General features: G+C 41.3%; 1 protein-coding gene across 1 annotated transcript in view; it reads left to right on the forward strand.

Moving 5' to 3' along the window:
- Positions 1 to 3847, forward strand: part of Sycp2l (synaptonemal complex protein 2 like) — a 106511-nt gene extending 102664 nt beyond the window's left edge. Inside the window, exon 32 of the mRNA XM_071613860.1 lies at positions 3785 to 3847. Coding sequence (XP_071469961.1) covers positions 3785 to 3809 — 25 coding nt within the window. The 3' untranslated portion in view covers positions 3810 to 3847. The remainder of the gene's footprint in view (positions 1 to 3784) is intronic.
- Positions 3848 to 20486: the final 16639 nt, after the last annotated feature.

Below are 20486 nucleotides of genomic sequence, written 5' to 3' on the forward strand. Positions count from 1 at the left end.
TCCCATAGATTCCGATATGTTGTGTCTGTATTTTCATTTATCTCTAAGAATTTTTTGATTTCCTCCTTTATGTCTTCTGTAACCCATTGATCATTGAGTAACATATTGTTCATTTTCCATGTGATGTAGGATTTTTTTCTTCCTTCTTTTATCATTGATTTCCAGTTTCATTCCATTATGATCAGATAAAATGCATGGTATTATCTCCACCCCTTTATATTTACTGAGGGTTGCCCTATGGCATAATATATGGTCTATTTTTGAGAAGGATCCATGTACTGCTGAGAAAAAATTATATCCACTTGATGATGGTTGATATATTCTATATATGTCAGTTAAGTCAAGGTTATTGATTGTGATATTGAGTTCTATAGTTTCTTTATTCAACTTTTGTTTGGAGGATCTGTCCAATGGTGAGAGAGGTGTGTTGAAGTCACCCATAATTATTGTGTTGTGGTCTATTTGATTCTTGAACTTGAGGAGAATTTGTTTTATGAATGTCGCAGCACCATTATTTGGTGCATAAATATTGATAATTGTTATGTCTTGCTGGTGAATGGTTCCTTTTAACAGTATATAATGTCCTTCCTTATCCCTTTTGATTAACTTAGTCTTGAAGTCGATTTTATTCGATATGAGGATGGCCACCCCTGCTTGCTTACGAGGACCGTGTGCGTGGTATATTTTTTCCCAACCTTTCACCTTCAGCCTGTGTATGTCTTTTCCAATCAGATGTGTCTCCTGGAGGCAGCATATTGTTGGATTTGTTTTTTTAATCCATGTTACCAGCCTATGTCGCTTTATTGGAGAGTTTAAGCCATTAACGTTTAGAGTTACTATTGATATATGGTTTGTACTTCCAGCCATGTTTGATTATTTATCTTCTTTTTTTTTTAATTAGTTTGTTTCTCCATGATTAGCTTTCCCCCGCCCTCTGTCTTTACAGAGGCACTTCCCACTGATGGTTTTGGTTATTGTTTTTCATTTCTTCCTCGTGTAGTGTTTTGCTCAAGATGCTTTGCAATGCTGGTTTTCTGGCTGCAAATTCTTTTAGCTTTTGTTTATCATGAAAGATTTTTATTTCCTTGTCATACCTGAAGCTTAATTTTGCTGGATACAGAATTCTTGGTTGGCATCCATTGTCTTTCAGTGTTTGAAATACGTTGTTCCAGGATCTTCTCGCCTTCAGCGTCTGTGATGAAAAATCCATTGTTAACCTTATTGGTTTACCCCTGAATGTAATCTGCCTCCTTTCTCTTGTAGCTTTTAATATTTTCTCTTTGTTCTGTATATTGGATATCTTCATAACAATGTGTCTTGGCGTTGGTCTACTGTGATTTTGTGTGCTCGGTGTCCTGTATGCATCTACAATTTGTATATCTGTTTCCTTTTTTATTTCTGGAAAATTTTCTGTAATTATTTTATTCAGCAGGTTACTCATTCCCTTGGTTTGAATCTCTGTAGCTTCCTCTATCCCGATGACTCGTAAGTTTGGTTTTTTTTATATTATCCCATATCTCTTGGATGTTTTTCTCGTGATTTTTTTACCAGCCTTTCTGAGTTGGCTAGACTCTTTTCAAAATGATATATTTTGTCTTCATTATCTGACGTTCTGGCTTCTCCTTGCTCCATTCTGTTAGTGATACTCTCAATTGAGTTTTTAATTTGGTTTATCGTTTCCTTCATTTCTAGAATTATTGTTTGATTTTTTTTTTATAATCTCTATCTCCTGATAAAGATGCTTAACCTCTTCTTTTATCTGTTTATGTAATTCACTTTCAATGTGTTCTTTCATTGTTTGGATTTGCTGTCTCATATCCTCTTTAAGGTTCCATTCCATCTGTCTAAGGTATTCCTTGAGATCTTTATATGACCATTTTTCTAATGACTCTAGGTCCTCCTGAATATTTAGGCTGTCCTTCATTGTTTGTACTCCTTTTCTTCCTTGCTTTTTTATGCTGCTCATGTTACTTCTTGTTCTGTTTGACTGCTGAGTTACTGTTTATTCTTATAAATTTATTTGATGCTTGGGAGGAAGTATATTAGAAGGGAAGGGAAGAAGTCACTAAAGAGAATGAGAGTAGGCAGGTAGAATTCAAGGAAGGGGGAATAAGAAAATTGAAAAGAAATGAAAAGACAAAAGAAAAAAAATAGAAAAGAAAGAAATTTTTAAAAAATAATAATGATAATAAAAAAAATTAAAATTTAAAGAAATAATACTAATAATAAAATAAAAAAATTAAAAACATTTAAAAAAGTTAAAGAACAACAACACCAACAAAAAAATGAAAATGAAAGAAAAAGAAAAAAAAATGCAGTCATAGAGTTCGATTAACTTCTCTTCCAGTAGGTGGAGCTGTGCCCACTGGGCCAAGCTTCTCCTCTCAATAGGTGGGACAACCATTCACTGTGCAGCAGCTCTTCGCCCCAGACTGGGCAGGTCTCCAATCCTGAGTGCCTAGGGCCTTCTCTTGTGTTTCCTCAAGCCAGGCCCCGCTCACCTGTGACGCTCACCACAATACTGGTTACACACCAGGTCTGCTGCTCCTGGGAGCCCTGTTTTCATGAACGCCTGGGCACACGCTCCCTGTTTGCCTCCCTCAGACCCTAAGTTTGTGGAGCTTGGGGCTGAGAACCCCCAGCGAATTTGCTTGCCCTCCAGTAGCCACGCCCCCTGTAGCTGGTGCAAGAGACCTCAGTTGTCAGCACTGGTGGGAGCGGTAGCCGGGAGTTCCGCGCCGTGAGTCCCGCGCCACTCCTGATTCCCTCGGTCTGGCTATGGAGCTCACAGGAGAGCTGGGAGGGGCCCTTACGGGGGAGCTGGGAGGGGCTCTTAAGGTTTCCCCGCTGTGTGGAGAGAGATGGCTAGGGGATTACACACCTGTCGTGTTGGTTTCAATGAAGTTATCTCCTCCGCCTGTGATGTCTGTTCTCTGCCAAGGTGGTATCCCGTGCAAATGGTGACCGTTTGTTCCCTTTGCCGGGTGACCAATGCAACGGGTGAGTCCTGACTGACTTTCCCAAGCCCCGTTTCAGTCCTGTGGCCACTGCCTATGAAGGCTCCGTTGGCTTTTACCTCTGTATGTTCAGACGGGCCGACCAGTTATTTCAGCGGGATCGTTAGTGCTCTCACAGCATTCTTGAACTGCTAAACCATGCCATTTTTGTCTTCCTTGGGGACCCTGGGTTCTCTCGAGGAACCTCCGGGAACCAGAGATGGAGGGGGCACAGGCTGCTCAGAATCACCTAGACCTTTTTTGCAGAGCACATGGCGCCCGGAAAGGGCGGGATAGTGTGACTTGATTTTTATTTTTAGTAGGAACCTAGTGCTTCCTGGGCTAAGTGCGTGATGTACAACAGCCCTGAGAATCTTTTAAAGGTTCATCTTGATCTGGATGCCTGTCTGTGGTGACTGTCTGTCATGTTTTTCATCTCAGTAATGACTCTACATATTTTTCTAAGGAAATAGAGTGGACATCTCTGGGACTAGATTGTTTCAGCCCCTGACACAAGAGGTACAAGGAGTTAGGGATTTGGTGCTTTGAATGGGGGTTATGAAGTCCTTCTTACAGTTTATAGCCCAGTAGTGTAGACAAAGATAATGCATAAAATAGAATCGAGTGAAAACTTAACTTCTTGTGTTGATAACCTGGGTTGCCATGGATTCTGCTTGTTCATTAGCAAGTAATTGAATGATTTGTGATATATATGTATGCATAGATTATGTTCTTGTTTTTAAATTGCTTAATATGACGATAATAAGAGATGGATCGATTTCTTCCAGGCTAAATCCCACAGAGCCTTCATAAGGAAAACCAAAGGCCGGTTTTATTATTGCATCCTGCAGGTAGGTACAAAGATTTACATTGTTCAGTAGATGTGAATTGGAGTGGGAGGAAACAGGCACTAAAAGACACTCTGATGTTTTTGACATTGAGCAAAGGCTTACTGCTCAGGTTACACAGAAGCCCAACCTGTAGCATGGAGTTTTCTCAAAACAAAGAAGTTTTTTTGCCTAATCAACCAGCAAGGAAGCCCAGGAGATGGTAATGTTCAAATCGGCTCCTCATTCAGTTGGCAGTGAGAGGCTATGCCTGAAGGGAGAGGGGAGAAGTCACGTGTTGGTTGGATGGTGGGGAGGGAGTTTCAGGTTCTTTATGGGGAGTTGTAAATGATCATCCTGCATCTTTATAAGTTGCATGTTTGTTTGGGGGATGGGTTCTGCATGGCGGATTTTGACCTTGTGACATCAAAAGGTCATTGGTCGATCAAGCTAGCTTTTGCACATGTCCGTTCTTAAAGAGCTGCTTCCAAATTCTTCTTGAGTGGAATTGGGAGGCTCTTCCTGAAAGATAAGTTAAGAACTTAAATCTTTCCTCCTCTAACTTGTTATCGTCAGGTATTTTGGTCACAGTGATGAAGAGATGACTAACATGAAATCATGTCCTGTTCTTTTTTTTTTTTAAGATGTGAGATTTTTGTTGAATTACTGCTTCAATCTTGTTACTCATTATTGGTCTGTTTATATTTTCTGTTTTCTTGATTGAATTTGGATAAGTTGTATGCGTTCAGACATTTATCCATCTCTTCTAGGTTTTCCAGGGTTTTAACTTATAATTGTTCATAGTGGTTTCTTAGGATCCTTTATATTTCCATGATATCAGTTGTAATATCTTTTTCATTTCTGATTTTGAGTCTTCTCTCTCGGTTAGTCTAGCTGAATGTTTGTCAGTGTTTAACCTTTCAAGAAATCGACTTTCATTGCTCTTCTTACTTTTTTTGTCTTGATGTTGTTTATTCACTTGCTTATTTTGCCCTGCTGGGGACTGAACCCAGGGCCTCACACATGCCAAGCAAGCATTCTTCTCATTGGGCTGTATCTCCAGCTCCTATTTATGATCTTTATCATTTCTTTTCTTTTACTGGTTTTAAGTCGGTTATTGCTTTTCCAGGTCCTTCAGGTGAATGGTTAGATTGTTTGAGATTTTTTTTTTTTTTTTGATGTATGCATTTATTGTTAGAATTCCCCTCATAATACTGCACTTGCTGTATTCCATCCACAGTTTTTCTGTTTTCTGTTTTTTTTAAAAAAAAAAAAAAACCAGAGATTGAACCCAGGGACACTTAACCACTGAGCTACAACCCCAGCTCTTTTTTTGTTTTATTTTTTTGCTACAAGGTCCAAGTTGCTTAGGGCCTCACTAAGTTGCTGAGACCAGCTTTGAACTTGCAATCCTCCAGCCTCTGTTTCCTAAGTACCGAGATTACAGGCATGTGCCCTTGTGCCCAGCTGCTGTATCACACAGATTTTCATATGTTGTACTATCATGTTAATTTTTTAATTTCCCTTTAATTTCTTCAGTTATTCATTGGTCATTGTTTTAGTTGGGGTCTAGTATGTTCTCCAAAGACTCACGTGCTGAATGATTAATTCCCAACACAGCCATGTTCATATGTAGGGATGTGAGGAAATGATTACATTAGGAGGGCTGTGACCTCATCAGATAATAGGATGCACTACTGGGAGGTGGGACTTTCTTGGAGGAAGTACGTTACTAAGGGTGGGCCCTGAACCGGTATTTCTTCTCCTCAGCCCCTTCCTGTTCACACTTTCTCTGCTTCTTAGCCACAAGAAACAGCCTCTCTTCACCAAATCCTGCTGTGTGTACTGCGTCACCTCAGGCCTAAAGCAATGGAGCCACCCACCATAGACTGAAACCATGAGCCAAAATAAATCTTTCCTCCCTTATATTGTTGTTAATCAGGCATTTGGGTCCCAGTGAAGGAAAGCTCACACGGTCATTTAGGAGCATGTTGTTCAATTTCTATGCATTGACATACTTTCCACCTTCTTTTTGATTTGTAGTTTTATTGCACTGTGGTCTGAAAAATACATTTATGATTTCAACTTTAAAACATTTTTTGATCTTTGATTTGTTGCCCGATCTATGATCTATTCTGGAGAACAAGAAGAATATGTCTTCTGCTGCTCTTGGTGAAATATATTTGGTAAATATCTATTAGGTCCGTTTGCTCTATAATATGAGCCAACTCAGATGTTGAATTTGTGTTGATATGATCTGTTTACTGAGGGAAGTGGAGTGTTGAAGTTCCCCAGCTATGGAGACTATTCTATTTTGTCTTGTAGTTTTGATATTTTTAATAGCAAATGCCCTTGGTGAAGGTCTTTTTTGGCTGAATCTAGATTCAAAGAGAATCTTTTAAATATCAAGAAAAAAAAAGCATCAAGTCACATACAAAGGAACACCTATTAGACTGTCAGATTTCTCAGCAGAAACTTCACAGTCCAGTACAGAATGAGATGATGTATTTGAAGTCTTGAGTTGAAACAAACAAACAAACATACCAACCAAGACTACTATGTCCAGAAAAACTACCCTTCAGAATTGAAGAAATAAAGCATTTTTCCAGGTAATCAGGATCTGACAGAATTCATTATTACCAGACCAGCCCTACAAGAAGTGCCTAAGGGAGTTCTAGTTCTATACTAAAAACAAAATGATGATAACCATCATCAAGAAAGTACATGAGCATAGACTCACTAGAATAACATACATGAAAGAGAATCTTAGCATGATATAAAAACTGCAAATTACAAAAATAAATGTTAAAGAAATATACAAAACAAGCAGAAAACAATTAACAAAATGGATGAAGTTCATATCAATTGATAATAACCCTGAATGTAAATGGATTAAATTCACCTATCAAGAGACACAGACTAACTCAACTGACAACACAAGACCCAACTATATGCTGCCTACAAGAAATTCACTTCACTGGTAAAGATATACTTTCAGATAACTGAAAGTTAAGGGTTGAAACAACATAATACCACACAAGGAGAAACTAAAAGCAAGCAGGAACAGCTGTACTCATATCAGATAAAGCAAACTTTAAATCAAAAACTATGAAAAGAAAAATTGGGTCTTTATATGCTGATAAAGGATCAATTCAGCAAGAAGATATAGCAATTGTACTTATGTATGCATTCAGTACTGGACTACCCAAATATTTAAAGCAAATACTATTAGATCTAAAGAGAAATAATAGCAATAATAGCTGGGGACTTCAATACTCTATTTTCCTCAGTAAACAGTTCATGCAGACAGAAAATCATCAAAGAAATAATATGTTAATCATATTATAAAGCAAATGGGCTTAATCGACATTTACCAAAACATATTTCACCCAACAGCAGCAGAATACACATTCTCATTCTCCAGAATAGATAATAGGTTAGGCAACAAATCAATGGGCCTTTGTTTATTTGTATGTGGTGCTGGGAATTGAACCCAGTGCCTCACGCATGCTAGGCGAGTGCTTTACCACTGAGCCACAACCCCAGCCCTGAAAAAATTGTTTAAAGTTGAAATCATAAACGTATTTTTCAGACCACAATATAATAAAACTACAAATCAATAAGAAAAATGGAAAGTATGTCAATGCATAGAAATTGAATAACATGACTGTGATAGTCGGCTTTTCATCACTGAGACCAAAATGCCTGATTAATAACAATATAAGGGAGGAAAGATTTTTTGGCTCACAGTTTCAGAGGTTTCAGTGGGGTAAGTTTTTCCTGTCTGTACATCCATCTCTCTGAAGATTGGCACGTTTTAAGGTATTATAATTGAAATAGGTTTTCAGTGCTTTCCCTCTTCCTAGAATTCTCATAATTCATATATTTGTTCACTTAATGGTGTACCAAAAGTAGGCTTTCTTCGTTCTTTTGTTTGTTTTCGGTCTGGGTTAATTCAGAAATTTTCTCCTCGAGTTTAGAAATTCTTTCTTCTGCTTATTCTAATCTGCAAGCTCTTCACTTATATTTTTATTTCATTGATTGAAAATTTTAACTCTAAGATTTCTGAATTTTTGAAATAAATTCTCTTTGATGAATTTCTCATTTATGTCCTTTTTTTTTTCTTCTTCAATTCTTTGTATTATTCATATTTTCTTACCTCTCACTGGGTTCCCTTAGGATCTGGTCATTCTCAGGACCCTGAATTTCCTTTTCAGGTGTCCACAGATTTCTTTCCAGTTGAGATCTGTTTCTGGAGCATGGTTGTGTTCTTTCGGAGTTTTCATGTTTCTTATGTCCCTATGTTGATGTCTGTGCATCTGGTATAATAGACACCTCTTCCAATTTAGTAGATTTTCTGTCAATGGGATGTAGGCTGTCCATTGGGTAAGTGTTTAGATTATAAGGGAGTTCAAAATCGTAGCCTCAGTATAATTCCTTTGGCTGTGATTGATATCCACAGTGCCTATAAATGCTACAGTAGCCTCGACTACAGTGGTTCATGAAAGTGACTGACTTTGCAGTGGATATAAGGCTTGCATAGGTGCCTGTTCTCAGGTCCCACAGGGTTGAGTATTGATGGAACTGGTTCCTGTGGCAGCAGTTGGCCCTGGTTTTAGTTGGGTGAGATGTGGAAGGGACTGTATCTAGTCCTACTGGATGAGTAGCTGTCCAAGGCTTGTGGTATCAGCAACCATGATCCCAGAGCCATAGGATGTAAAGGAGCTCACTTAGGATGAATGGAGGAGATACTTGGATCTTGCCACCTGCAGCCACAGGATGCGAAGGGACTTTCTCAGGTCCCATAGGATGATCACAAGTAATACTGGGGTCTGTGATATCAGTAACTTTGGTTTCTAGATTGTGGGACACAAAGGGGACCTTCCCTAAGTCCTGTGTGGTGATTTAGGTGGTGTTGGGGCTTATAGCACTGATAACCACTTCCCTGTAGCTGTGGGACCCAGACAGTATTTTACCATGTCCCAAGGACAAGCACAAGTGGGGCCAGAATTTTTGACCCCAGAAGCTTGTTCCAAGTCTTTGGTTACAGAGGAGACCTTCCCTACTTCCCCTGGGGTAAATAAATGAGGCAGTGCTGGGGTTTGGGGGACTGAGAATTGGATTTCTGGAACTGCAGGACCAGGACAGGACCTTACTTGGGTCTCAGGACAGACACAGGAGATTCTGGGCTTTTGGCATCAGCAGTCACAGTCCCAAGGTGGTGGGCTGAGTGGAGGAGTCCTTCTCTAGTTCTCACTGGAGAAGTTCTGAGAAAGTTCCTGGCAAGCGGGAGATCTTGACTCGGAATGAGTGAAATTTTGAAAAACATTATGGAGATTAATTTAAGGGTGTGTGAATTAGAGGCGCAGCGATGTAGGTAGGAAAGCAAGAAATACACATTCAAGGGAGAATGTGGGTCATTTGGCCAGAGGTTCCTTTGGGGTTCTCAGACTTTTTAAAGGAGATCAGTGAGGGGTGGATGTGGGGAGGTATATGAGGGTTCTGTCAGTCTGGTGATCACAAGATGGCTTTTGCTGGTCTGGTCATTCTCAGGACCCTGAGGTCGAGGTGGTCTCTGTTACCTGACTAGTAGATAACTTTGGAAAGTGCTGTAGATTATAGGTTGGACAAATACTTTTATTGTGTTGATTTATTTTTACATGGTGCTGAGGATCAAACCCAGGGCCCCCGCACGTGCTAGGTGAGTGCTCTACCGCTGAGCCACAACCTTAGCGCCCAGGTCCATTGTTCTTGATCTGAAATGCTTAGCACCAGAAGGGTTTCAGATTTCACAGGGATTGGATTTTGGAATATTTCCATGAGGCTTTACCAATTGAGTTTTCCCGATCCAAAAATCCAAAATCTGAAATGCTCTGAAACTTTTTGAGTTTCAGATTCAGAATGCTCAACCCCTAATGGGATATCCAAGAAAGATAATTGAGGCACAAGGTGTCGGGCAGGTGGTGCCCTCAGAAGTCAGCCACATTTTAGTCAGAAAGAGGCAAGGAGAGATTTCCTCCAGAAGACGCTGTGAGGGTGTTAACTACAAACTGATTTAGTTGTTGGGGCTGGAGCCAAAGACCTTGGGAGGGCGAGGAAGGGGGAGTGATGGGGGTGGAGAGGAGGTAGTCAAAGAAGCCTGAAGTCACAATGTGGAGGAGTTTCCTGGTGGCATTATTATGGAGGCCCACAGAGCAAGGACAGAACGTGTACAGCAGCCTCTGTTCTTGGTAATAATGTCTGTAAGGACAGCAGCTCTCCCACTCAGCTGGATTCTTTGATTATTATTTTGTTCATTCTCGCAGCATTTAACAATAGGGCTTCTTCCCCCCACACAATTTTTATTGGTGCATTATAGTTGTACACACTGATGGGGGGTTTGTTGTTACATATTTGTCCTTGCACATGATAGACAATATAACAATGTGATTTCTCCAGGATCACTCCCCAGTACTCACAGTAGGGCTTTTTACAGACGCCAATCTTGAGATTGTCTTCAGTCTACAAGTCTGAACTAGATTTCTTAAGGAGACCATTTGTAAAATGTCTTCATAGGAATATAGTTGCATTTACCTTAGAGTGCAGATATTGATTTTTTAAAGAGTTTTGTTTTATCTCATTAACAGGAAATTAAGTGGGTAATCTTAAAAAAAAAAAAGTCACCAAAGTTGGGCTTTGTGATTATTATTTTTTAATTATTTTTTGGTACCACAAGGGGAAAGATCAAAGGACTCTCATTAGGGTTATGTGTGTTAAGGGTCGGGAATTGGATGATGTGGGCAGTGCAGAAGGATCTGGAAGGATTATTGATGGATTGGATGTGGTGGTGGTAAAAAGGCAGGGTTGGGGACAATGTTTAGGGCTCAAGCAACTGGGGGGACACTGGTGTCATTTAAGGAGGTGCCAAAGACTGGGAAGGGTTGGATTTGAGGACGGATACTTCAGGTTTGATTAGAATAAACTTTCCACGTGATTTCAGCATCTGAGTTGAGCCAAGATGGATAACTGGCTGAAGCTCATGACAGAAAGCAGGCCTGAGAATGGATGGGTTGACCCAGTCAGAAAATGTGGCCCAGGTAGCGTTCCTGGACACTTCCGTGTGAAGTTGGGTAGGGGGGTGAATCCAGCAAAAGAGGATGAGCAGCCGTGAGCAGGAGGGAACAAGGATTTTGCAGCATTACAGAGGACGCGAGTCAGAGCATGTACCTGCACACACAGTAATGGGTCTAAATCCCAGAAAGGTGCACCTCAAAATCACCTGCCATCATTCTCAGTGGTGATATTTTGGGTGAATTTACTTTCTATCTTTGGCTGTTCTGAATGTTTATCATTCATTGCAGAATATGAATTACTCTTGTGTAATAAGCTAAAACAATACCCAAGTTTACAAAGAGTTAAACTTTTTCCTTTTCCCAACTTTCCAGGTAGGAAGTAGGGGATGAATAAAAGGTAAAAGTCATGTGCCAGCCCCTCTTTTTAAATTAGGAAAACAATTTTCATGGAAGTCAAATCGAATAGATTTTGTTCCATCTTATTGGCTGGAGCTGGGTCCCAGGGCCTACCCTGATTGCCAGGGTGGGTGCATGCAGTTCCTCTCTGAGGAGGTGAAAATGTGAGCATGTTACTATTACCATCCCCTCTTTCTAAAAATAGGGTGGGTGCTGTTACTAAGGAAACAGGGGAGAATAGACATTGGGTAGGTAACTGGCAATGTCTGCCATGCCCGAGTTAAATTGCATGCGATGTACACAGCAAAAATAGATCACACAGTGATCCTGTCTGCTGTTCTTCTCAGTGGGCATGAGCCTTGGGGTTTGGGTGGAATGGGAGAATCTCTTGCTTCATGCTACTCCCTGCTCCATGGACAGCAGCTCATACCCACCTCTTATGAGCATCTAATTGGGCTGAATGTCAAAGTCTGGCTATTAACATGTAATTTTCATACAGCGGTGCCCTAAAGCCAAGCCAGCTCTATCAACAGAGGGCTGCCTTTCCTCCAACATCAGAAAGAAAAACAAAACAATAACAACATCAACTACAAAAAAAACACTCACTGTTGGACCGTTGGGACATGGCATGCACACCTTCCAGATGATGGCAGATGTTTTAGAGATTTTCTAGTGTAATTTTGACCTCGGGCAGTTTCCACCTAGCTGGAACTTTAGCTCTCAGCAACCACATAGCCATGGAACTTCTGTGTGTGAGTTAGTGACATAATTGGGAAAAAGGAGTGGCATTCATATTGGCTTATGAAATGTTAAGGGACCAGGAGGTGATAGCTGAGCTTCAACTAATTATTGTGCTCCTTTTCCTTTTCCACCAGTCTGAACCACCTGAAGATGATGATAAAAATGTCTTTGCCATTGGCTGAAACCACAGAAGCCATACTGTAAAGCTCTGTGCTCATTCTGTTTGCTCCACCTGGGAACTCTTGACTTAGAATAAAATATTCTAGTAGTTTGCAATTTTGTTGTTGCTCATTTGTTCACAAAAGTTAACCTTTGTATCAGAAATTGCTTAGATAATAGAAAGTTCAGGACGTTCAGTAATTTCAAGGGATGTTGCTTTTTCTTATGATTTTGAAAGTCAAATTGATTTTTTTACTTGCATAATGTCTTCAAGTTTTTTGCAAATCATAACTTCAGCATTTATCTAAATATGTTTTGGTGTATTTGCTTAAATGAGGAATTTGATTTGAAAATAGCTCAGGTAACAATGGTGGTATGTTTTGAAAATAAAGTTATTAGGAGGATCCATTTGATCTGCAAATATTTTACTTTCATCAGTGATTTAACAAAAACATCTTTAGCAGAGAAGAAATAGTCATGATAATTGCTAACTGTTCTCATGAAGTTTGAGTGTATGAATCTTATGTATGAAAGCATTTGAATATACTTTAGAGAAATAAAATCTGCATAACTTAAGACTATCTACAAAGTAATTTAGCTTATAATTGGATAAATTAAAGAGTGCAGACTGAACAATTTACTGTGTAATGCAAGTTAGATGTAGCTTATTATAATTTGCCTAAAACAGATGTTTAGAACCCCAATTTTATTGTCATCTTTTTCTTTTAGATTTTCACCCCCCTGTGCTGGGGATGGAACCCAGGACCCCTGTGTGTGCTGGGCAAGCACATTCTACCATTGAGCTACACCCCAGCCCTACTTCTTTAGAATTTTTTTAATGAGCTATGTTTTAGTCCATTATTGTAAGCTTTAAAGAGCATAAGAACACCTGTTTTTTATGTCCAAAGAATTTGTGAAGTTAAATAACCTTATTTTATTTAGGTGTGTCTAGTTTGAGACTCACGATTTCTGATAACTTTGGAGTTTTATGAATTTCCATGCTATTGCATTGACTGTCCCCATTGAAGGATATCTTAGGAATTTATATGGCTTCCAGTGACTAGGGAGCATATATTTGAGCACTATACAAATCCTTGAGTTAAACTTACATGGAAGATGTTAGGATGGATAAGACATGATTTTGGCTATTAAGAACTCAGTCTGCAGAAGACAGTAAGATGTCAAGGTCAATGTACATCAAGGCTGTGTGACTTGTGCCATCAATAAGGTGTAAGCTGAGCCCTGTCAGGGCTGACAGAGGGTGAGGTCAATTTTGTTGGGTGATTGGAAATGGATTCCTGGAAGAGAGGTACCATTTGAAATAGATCTTGAAGGATGGGGAGGATTTTTTTCTAGGATGAGAGAAGAGAGACTAATATGAATATAGAAACAGAAAAATGCAGAATTTGAGGCCATGATACTATGGAGTATGAGTGGGAATTAAATTTTGCTAGGTCCAAGCTTGGACCTACTCTGTGGATCAGAACTTTGGGTAGGGAATGAGAGAATGAACATGGTGCTTCAGGGAGACTAACCTGGTAGCAGTGCGAAGGCTGAATTCCACATACTGGGGGAGACTGTTGCAGCAATAAAAACTTCAACTAGAATAGAATTCTGGGAATGTAAAAGAGGAGGCAGATAAGAGCAACTAGGGCAGGTGAAGGCTTAAAGAGCAGATTTTGAGGCTGGATTGATGAAGGTGCAAAAACTACAAGCTTGAACAACCACGGGGGTGAAGGACATCTCTTATAAAACATCCCCAAGGGTTCAGTTGTGTCTTATTTAGCAAATCATCATGGAGCCCTTGCTGTGTGATGGGAATTCAGTGTTGATGGCTCTCAGGGGGCCAGCAGCCCAATGGGGAGCTGGATGTTAATGAAACAGTCACACAAATGGACGTGGAAGGCAGCTTTGCAGGGTGCGCTGCCCTGCCCGGGCCCAGCCTGCAGAGGGGCGTGTTGGGTAGTGGAATGTGGGCATGATGCACTGTGTTCGGCAGCTTGGAGAGAAGGCTGGACCATCCAGCCCTCTGGGAAGCATCAGCTGTCTCACCCCCAACCCTGGTGGCTGTGGATGGCCCTTCGGGTCTATCCCAGCTGGGGACCAAACGCTGCCTTTCACTGGACCCACTTCTATGGAGGAATTGCCATTACTGTGTGTGGCTGCAGCCTTAGTCGTCATTTCTGATGCTCCCCTGTGCTCTGAGCCTCTCTTCCACAGCAGCTCTTGTATTTGCTTTGTCCTTGTGTCCCTGCTTACTGCCCCTGCAGAGCAGGTTGACCCCTGAGGTAAGCCAAGCAGATTGTCCCCTCTCTGTGTTCCTGCCACCCCTAGCTCCTTCCCCACCTCCTTTACCTGTGACAAAGAGAGAGTCGGGCCGTCTCTCTCCCAGGCCCAGGGGTCTCCCTGGTGGGCTGCCTTCAGTGGGGGCTTTGTTCCAAGTCGTACGCTGAGTGTTGGGCGGATGGTGAGTTCTGGTTTTACCCTGGTAACCACGGGTCTGAGGTGTCCCTTCCTCCTCCCTCACTTCCTTGCTGCTTCCTCCTCTGCAGCCCATCTGTCCTTACCTGCCACCTGCGCCTTGACTCAGATTCCCAGGATATGTGCCCCTTCGCTCCTCCGCCCTTGCAGGAACCCCTCTTGTCCTTTATATCCCCAGATCTTACAAATGATTTTCGTGTTCCCTGCTTGATTCCCCCCCCGCCCAGGACTTCCCATTCACTCAAGCCTCCTGTTAATTTTCTAGCTGCTCCCAAGGACTGGACCACCTTCTTTTTTTTTTTTCCTCCTTTTTGGGTTGTCACCTGACCTCCTGGCTGCGTTGGACTGTTTAATATTCTCTTTAACTTGGCTTTTGGAATGCCCCTTTCCCGTCTCTGGCTGTCTCCTCAGTTCCCATTTCTGGCTCATGCTCTTACACGTTCCTTAGATGAGCTCCTCCCTGGGAAGAACCGGGCTTTCTCTTCACTCGATGGTCTTCCTGCCCTCTCTGCAGATGGCTTCCGCGGCCCAGCATATTTGCATTTGCCTGTTGACTCCTCCTGGAGGAATGTATCTGACCTCAAACCAAGCATGTCCACCACCTACTCTTGTCCTGTGCTTCCACAGCCTGTCCTTGCTGAGCCCACAGCACTTCTGCCCACTGCTGTCCCCAACCTGAGCATCCTCAACTTGGTCTCCTCTCTCCCTGCAAAAGCTTCTTGCCATCACCCTGTGAAAGCTCCGATACTATCCGGCAGAGCTTCGGTTCCTGTAGGGGAACTGCCACCATGATGCCTCTGCCCCCGGCTTCTCCTCCTCTTTTCCCCAGTGACCCCAGGTTTTCCACTTGTGCCTGCTGGTGCACACCATCTGCCAGTCACCCCCGTTGAATGCTGTGGTGGCTCCCGTTTTAACAGTGACAGTCAAGGCCATACATGTCAGCTTTATCTTCTGTCCCCCTCCCTCACCCTGTGTTGAAGCCACCCCTTTAGTACTGAGAGTTTCTAAAACAAGCTGTGACAGCACTGTCGTCATGCCTCTCTCCCTAAAGTGAGAACCTTAATGTGCCTCCAGGCTGCCTGCAGCCCCACCACCTCACACAGGGCCTGATTTCCAGCTTGCTGGCACCTGCCCTGCCGATTCTCACTGGCCAACCTCCACGGTCACGTGAGCCAAATGCTGAAAGGCAGTCTCTCTCCATCTATATTTATGTGTGTACATATACACGTACGTATGTACATGTGTGTGTGCGCGCGCACACGCACGTATGCTCTCCAGAGAATCCTAATAACAGTGTCTTTAGGCCAGTATAGCTGTGGCCTCTCACAGAAGCAGATGAATGCACTATGTGAGTGAAAGTGGGGTAGAGAGCAGTCTGAGTGCCAAGAATATATAGGTTAAGGGTCAATGAGAGGATAATTTTGATGCTATTATGAAAACTTGTACATGAAAAGAAATTATGCAAATCCAAAGCTTTGCATAAGTCAAGGATAGATGGGAAACCTCTTTCTATATAGACTGGGATTTGTTGTGTAGGAGGCCCAGCTGTACGTGGTCAGTACTTTCTTTTCTGTTCACTTATGGTTTGATTCTCCTATTTATGACATGGATATTGTTACTGCCCAGATAATGGGAGAGGTTCTGATCTGGTCAATATTGGCTGAAGCACCTTTTACTGGGGCTCAGTAAGCTAGGAACTTGTCTTTTCAGTTTCTGTTCGGGGCCCATAGGATTTCTTTATGTGGTGTTTTAAAAAACAACAAAACAAAATACAACTACTCAGTGACACTTGCTAAAACCTGGTAAGGCTGACTTTGTTTAGGCCCATTGTGGTAGGTGGGGGCCCACTGATAGGGGATTTTGCAAAGGAGGAGAAAGATTGGGCTCAACTCTGAATACAGCAAGAGCAAGTGGAAATTATAGCCAGGGAGCAGGATAGGAATCAGTAGATAAAAAATCACAAATAAAATATCGAGCCAGGGGATTCTAGGTAAGCCTAACAGGATTCTTGCTGGTGATAGGCCAGTATAATCAGACGCCTGGGAGTTGGCAGAGGATGAAGAGGATGAAAAACCTGATTAGATATCAAGGATAATCAGATACTGAGAGTGGAGGGTTCTCATTGATATGACTTAGAGTTCTGCTAATGCTGAGTTGATAAGGAAATATACAGGTGAGCCAAGAAGGTTCAGGATCCTAACTAAAGTTTGATCAGGCGAAGAATCATTTTGTCAATGTTGCAGGCATATGTTTTGCTATTATAACAGGATGTGGTGGCTTTATTAATGTGTCAGCTTGGCTAGGCTGAACACCTGTGCCCAGAATTCTCATTCCTGTGTTCCCTGGTTAAAGTGGGCTATGGAGAGTGTCCTGGGGGACTTCAAGGCAGAGGACGGTGGCTGCCATTTTGAGTGCACTTGTGTAGTTGCTCAGGCCACAGTGGGGCCTGGAGCAGCTTCATCTCCCCAGATCTTCACCAGTACCTCTGACACCTGAGCCAGGTATGTGTAGCTATAACACAGGGCCTGGCTTCTACAGACCACCTTCATCACCAAGGTCTGGGGCTTGATTGTCCTTGAAGACTCCATTGCTACTACCCAGGACCTCAGGTGACTTTTTAACGAGATTCCAAGCACATCTCTTATATCTTTTGTTTTGAGACCTATCTTGTTTTCCTTAAGTCACAACTCTGCTCTCCACATTGACAGCCACCAACCTGTGATCGGCCCTTAAGTCTCATTTACATCCCTGTTCCTGAGTGGAGGTGGCCACCTTGATGTGGTCAGGCATCTATGAAGGGACAGTCCTGGCTTTCAGGGGCAAGTACCATTCCTGCCTCATATCTTTGACTCCAATCTAGTGCTCCTTCCTCAGTTATTCTATGCTGTATAGTAATTTGTTGTGATTGTTTTGGCTTTTCTTATCTAATTGGTCTTAACTTTTTCAGGTGAATGACCATCTTCTGAAATAATTCAACTTGGTATTTGACTACTATGTTTAGGTAACATTACCTAAAAGTCCACTGCTCATTGAAATGAAGAATTAAACATCTGAAATTAATTGTGTAAATATCATTTTATTGGTTAAAAAAAAATCCCTGAGTGATAGGTCACTTGGAATACTACACACATTTTAACTTCTTTGAGCCAAAAAAGAAAAATTGCAACATGCTTTGCTTTAATGTAAAAATCAATTTATTATATATCATACAGAATGCTTTTTATCTACAAAGAAAAATGGCTCTTCTGTCTCCCTGTCCACCCTAATCATGATACTATATAGATTATATACACTTTCAAAGGAAAATAAGAAAGTGATATGCTTATTTTCTAAATAAGTACCCTCAGAAACATAAAATGATACAGAAATATTGGGGAAAAACTAGAATCGTCTCTTACATACAAAATGCAATTTTTTTTTTCCATTTCAGTAAGTACTGTTTTTCTTTAAAGGTAAGAAACACTTCTCTGATGGGGATGGAGGGGACTTTATCCACCAATATGTCTAAATAAGTGCTTTTGATAGGTTGAAAAATTTTTAATTCTATTCAGCAAACAAATCAATTTTAGTTTTAAAAATTTGGGGGAATTATTAACAAACAGGCTTTATCATATTTATATATGTTTTCATTCCCACAAGTAGGTGGAAATTGACTTGTAAAAACATTTTCTATTTCTTAAGATTATATAGATAGTATTTCTTTTACAGTTATGCTTTAGAAAAATCACATTAAACATTTTTAAATGTTTTTTTAAAGTCATAGCACTTAATAACAGGTTAAAATATTTACCTGATTGCATTTCTGTGGCTCAGATCTCATAGCTCTGCGTACTTTTTATCAGCCCTTGAATGGTTTAAGGCTCTGAGTGTTTTATTAAGCTTTAGTAGAATTCACCTCCACTTAGCAGTTTCACACTGCCCATGTGCTGACAGCTGCTTGACTGTCCACCGGCCGAAGGGTGACTCCCTCTGTGCTCTACAGATGTGAAGCCCGTGAAAACATCCAACATTGCAGGTGTGGTCCTGGTGAGACTTCAGGGCCTCGTTGGCAAGTAAGAGTAAGCTGAATACAGTGACGATAAGCTGATGACACAAACACAAGCTGAGTACAATGTCATCTCCCGAGTTTCATATTTACCTGGAATGTACTTTGGTAATAGATTTCAGCCTGTGTCTGAGAACTAAAACAGAACCTGGTTTCTCTAAGGGACTTTCTCCTTAGTCAAGTCTGCATCTTGTCATAGAAGAGCAGTAACAGTCATACTCCAAGTTAGCCCTTTTTTAAAAATAAATTCCTGGGAGTGAACAGGACACTAAATACAGTTAAAGTGATGAATTATGCAAGTGAGATTGAGCACCCTAGAGCAAGTCAGCTCTTGACAACCATTTAGGAAGTAGAGCAGCTGGGTGTGTGGCACATGCCTGGAATCCCAGCAACTGAGGAGGCTGAGGCAGGAGGACTGAAAATTTGAGGGCAGCCCGGGCAACTTAGGGAGATCTTGGCTCAAAAAAGGCTGGGGATTTGGCTCAGTGGTAGAGTGCCCCTGAGTTCAAACCCCATTACCAGAACAGGGTTGTGAAGAAGAAAGAGTGAGGAGGCATGAGACAGGAAGAGGGTCTGTTCACAGAAATGACCAGTCAGAAGAGAAAAGCTCTCACAGGGCAGGAAGAATTCACCTGAAGTCCATGCAGCGTTAGTCACCTTTCAACCACACAGGCCAGAGTCCTGAGAAAGGGGAGCTGATGTGAGATGAATGTTTAAAAAGTTGGTCTAGTTTTCAACCAGGGAGAATTTAAAACTAAAGCTCGGGAGGGGACAGAAGGGACTGAATGGCACCATGGCTGGCAAAGTGGTGAGAATTTTAATGTTATGACCTAAAAACTTTTATCTTAAAAAAAAAAAAAACTGAGATGGGAAAGAAGATAAATTAATCCTTTGTTTTCATTCTTGGTACAGTTAATAGTGATTAACAGCCCAGCACTGAGGGAGAAAGGGAATGTTCAGTGCTGCCTTGGCCTTTGTGCTTGTTCTCAGAGATCAGTGCTGAGCTGGGAAAGGATGTGTCGAGTTTGCCAAACTGGCACTGTCACTGTGCTCATCACCAGCCTGTGGCTCAGAGCCAGAGCCTTTCTAAACTATGACAGTGTTTTCTGTCTATTTTCAAATACTTAAATAACCTGCAAAGATTGATAGCAAGGATTTGGAATAATATTCATGAGTAGGCTCACAAAAAACAGACAAGTCTGATTTACCCCCATTTCTCTGTGCATTCTGATTGTAAGTGTTCCGGTGGCACAGACATTGTAGGAAAAGGGTGGGCTGGACTGTAGTCCTTCTTCACAAAGAAACAAGCAGCCAGTTTGAGAGACAGCTTTAGTCTGGAGCTCAGACCTTTACTAACCTAGGCTAGCTAACAAGGGAGATGGACATGAATATTTAAATTGTTAAGGAAACCAAATTAAAACAGGGAGACTCCTGTATCCAAAGCCCCTGAGAAATGAGGATTTCGCAGAAAATTTTCAAAATAATTTTAAGATTAGTTATTCTAAACAAAAGCTTAACAAATTTCATTGCCAGATTACTAATTTAGAATCAGAAGTGGTTGTGACAGTTTGATAAACAAGGCTCTGGCCTGAGAGGTTTGACTAGATTTTTGTCTTCACTTTCTGATCCTATTTTAATATTTTCTGGGGTTGATTCCTTTATGCACTGACGATTATTGCTTACTGTATATTAGATCATGTCGATATTTACAATACAACGTTTTGTTTGACAGTTTAATCTGAACAACACTCCACTTGAAGACTTGCCATGAATGACAGTGCCCCACACC

This window comes from Marmota flaviventris, chromosome 6 (genome assembly GCF_047511675.1).
Source record: "Marmota flaviventris isolate mMarFla1 chromosome 6, mMarFla1.hap1, whole genome shotgun sequence".
Taxonomy (NCBI): Eukaryota; Metazoa; Chordata; class Mammalia; order Rodentia; family Sciuridae; genus Marmota; species Marmota flaviventris.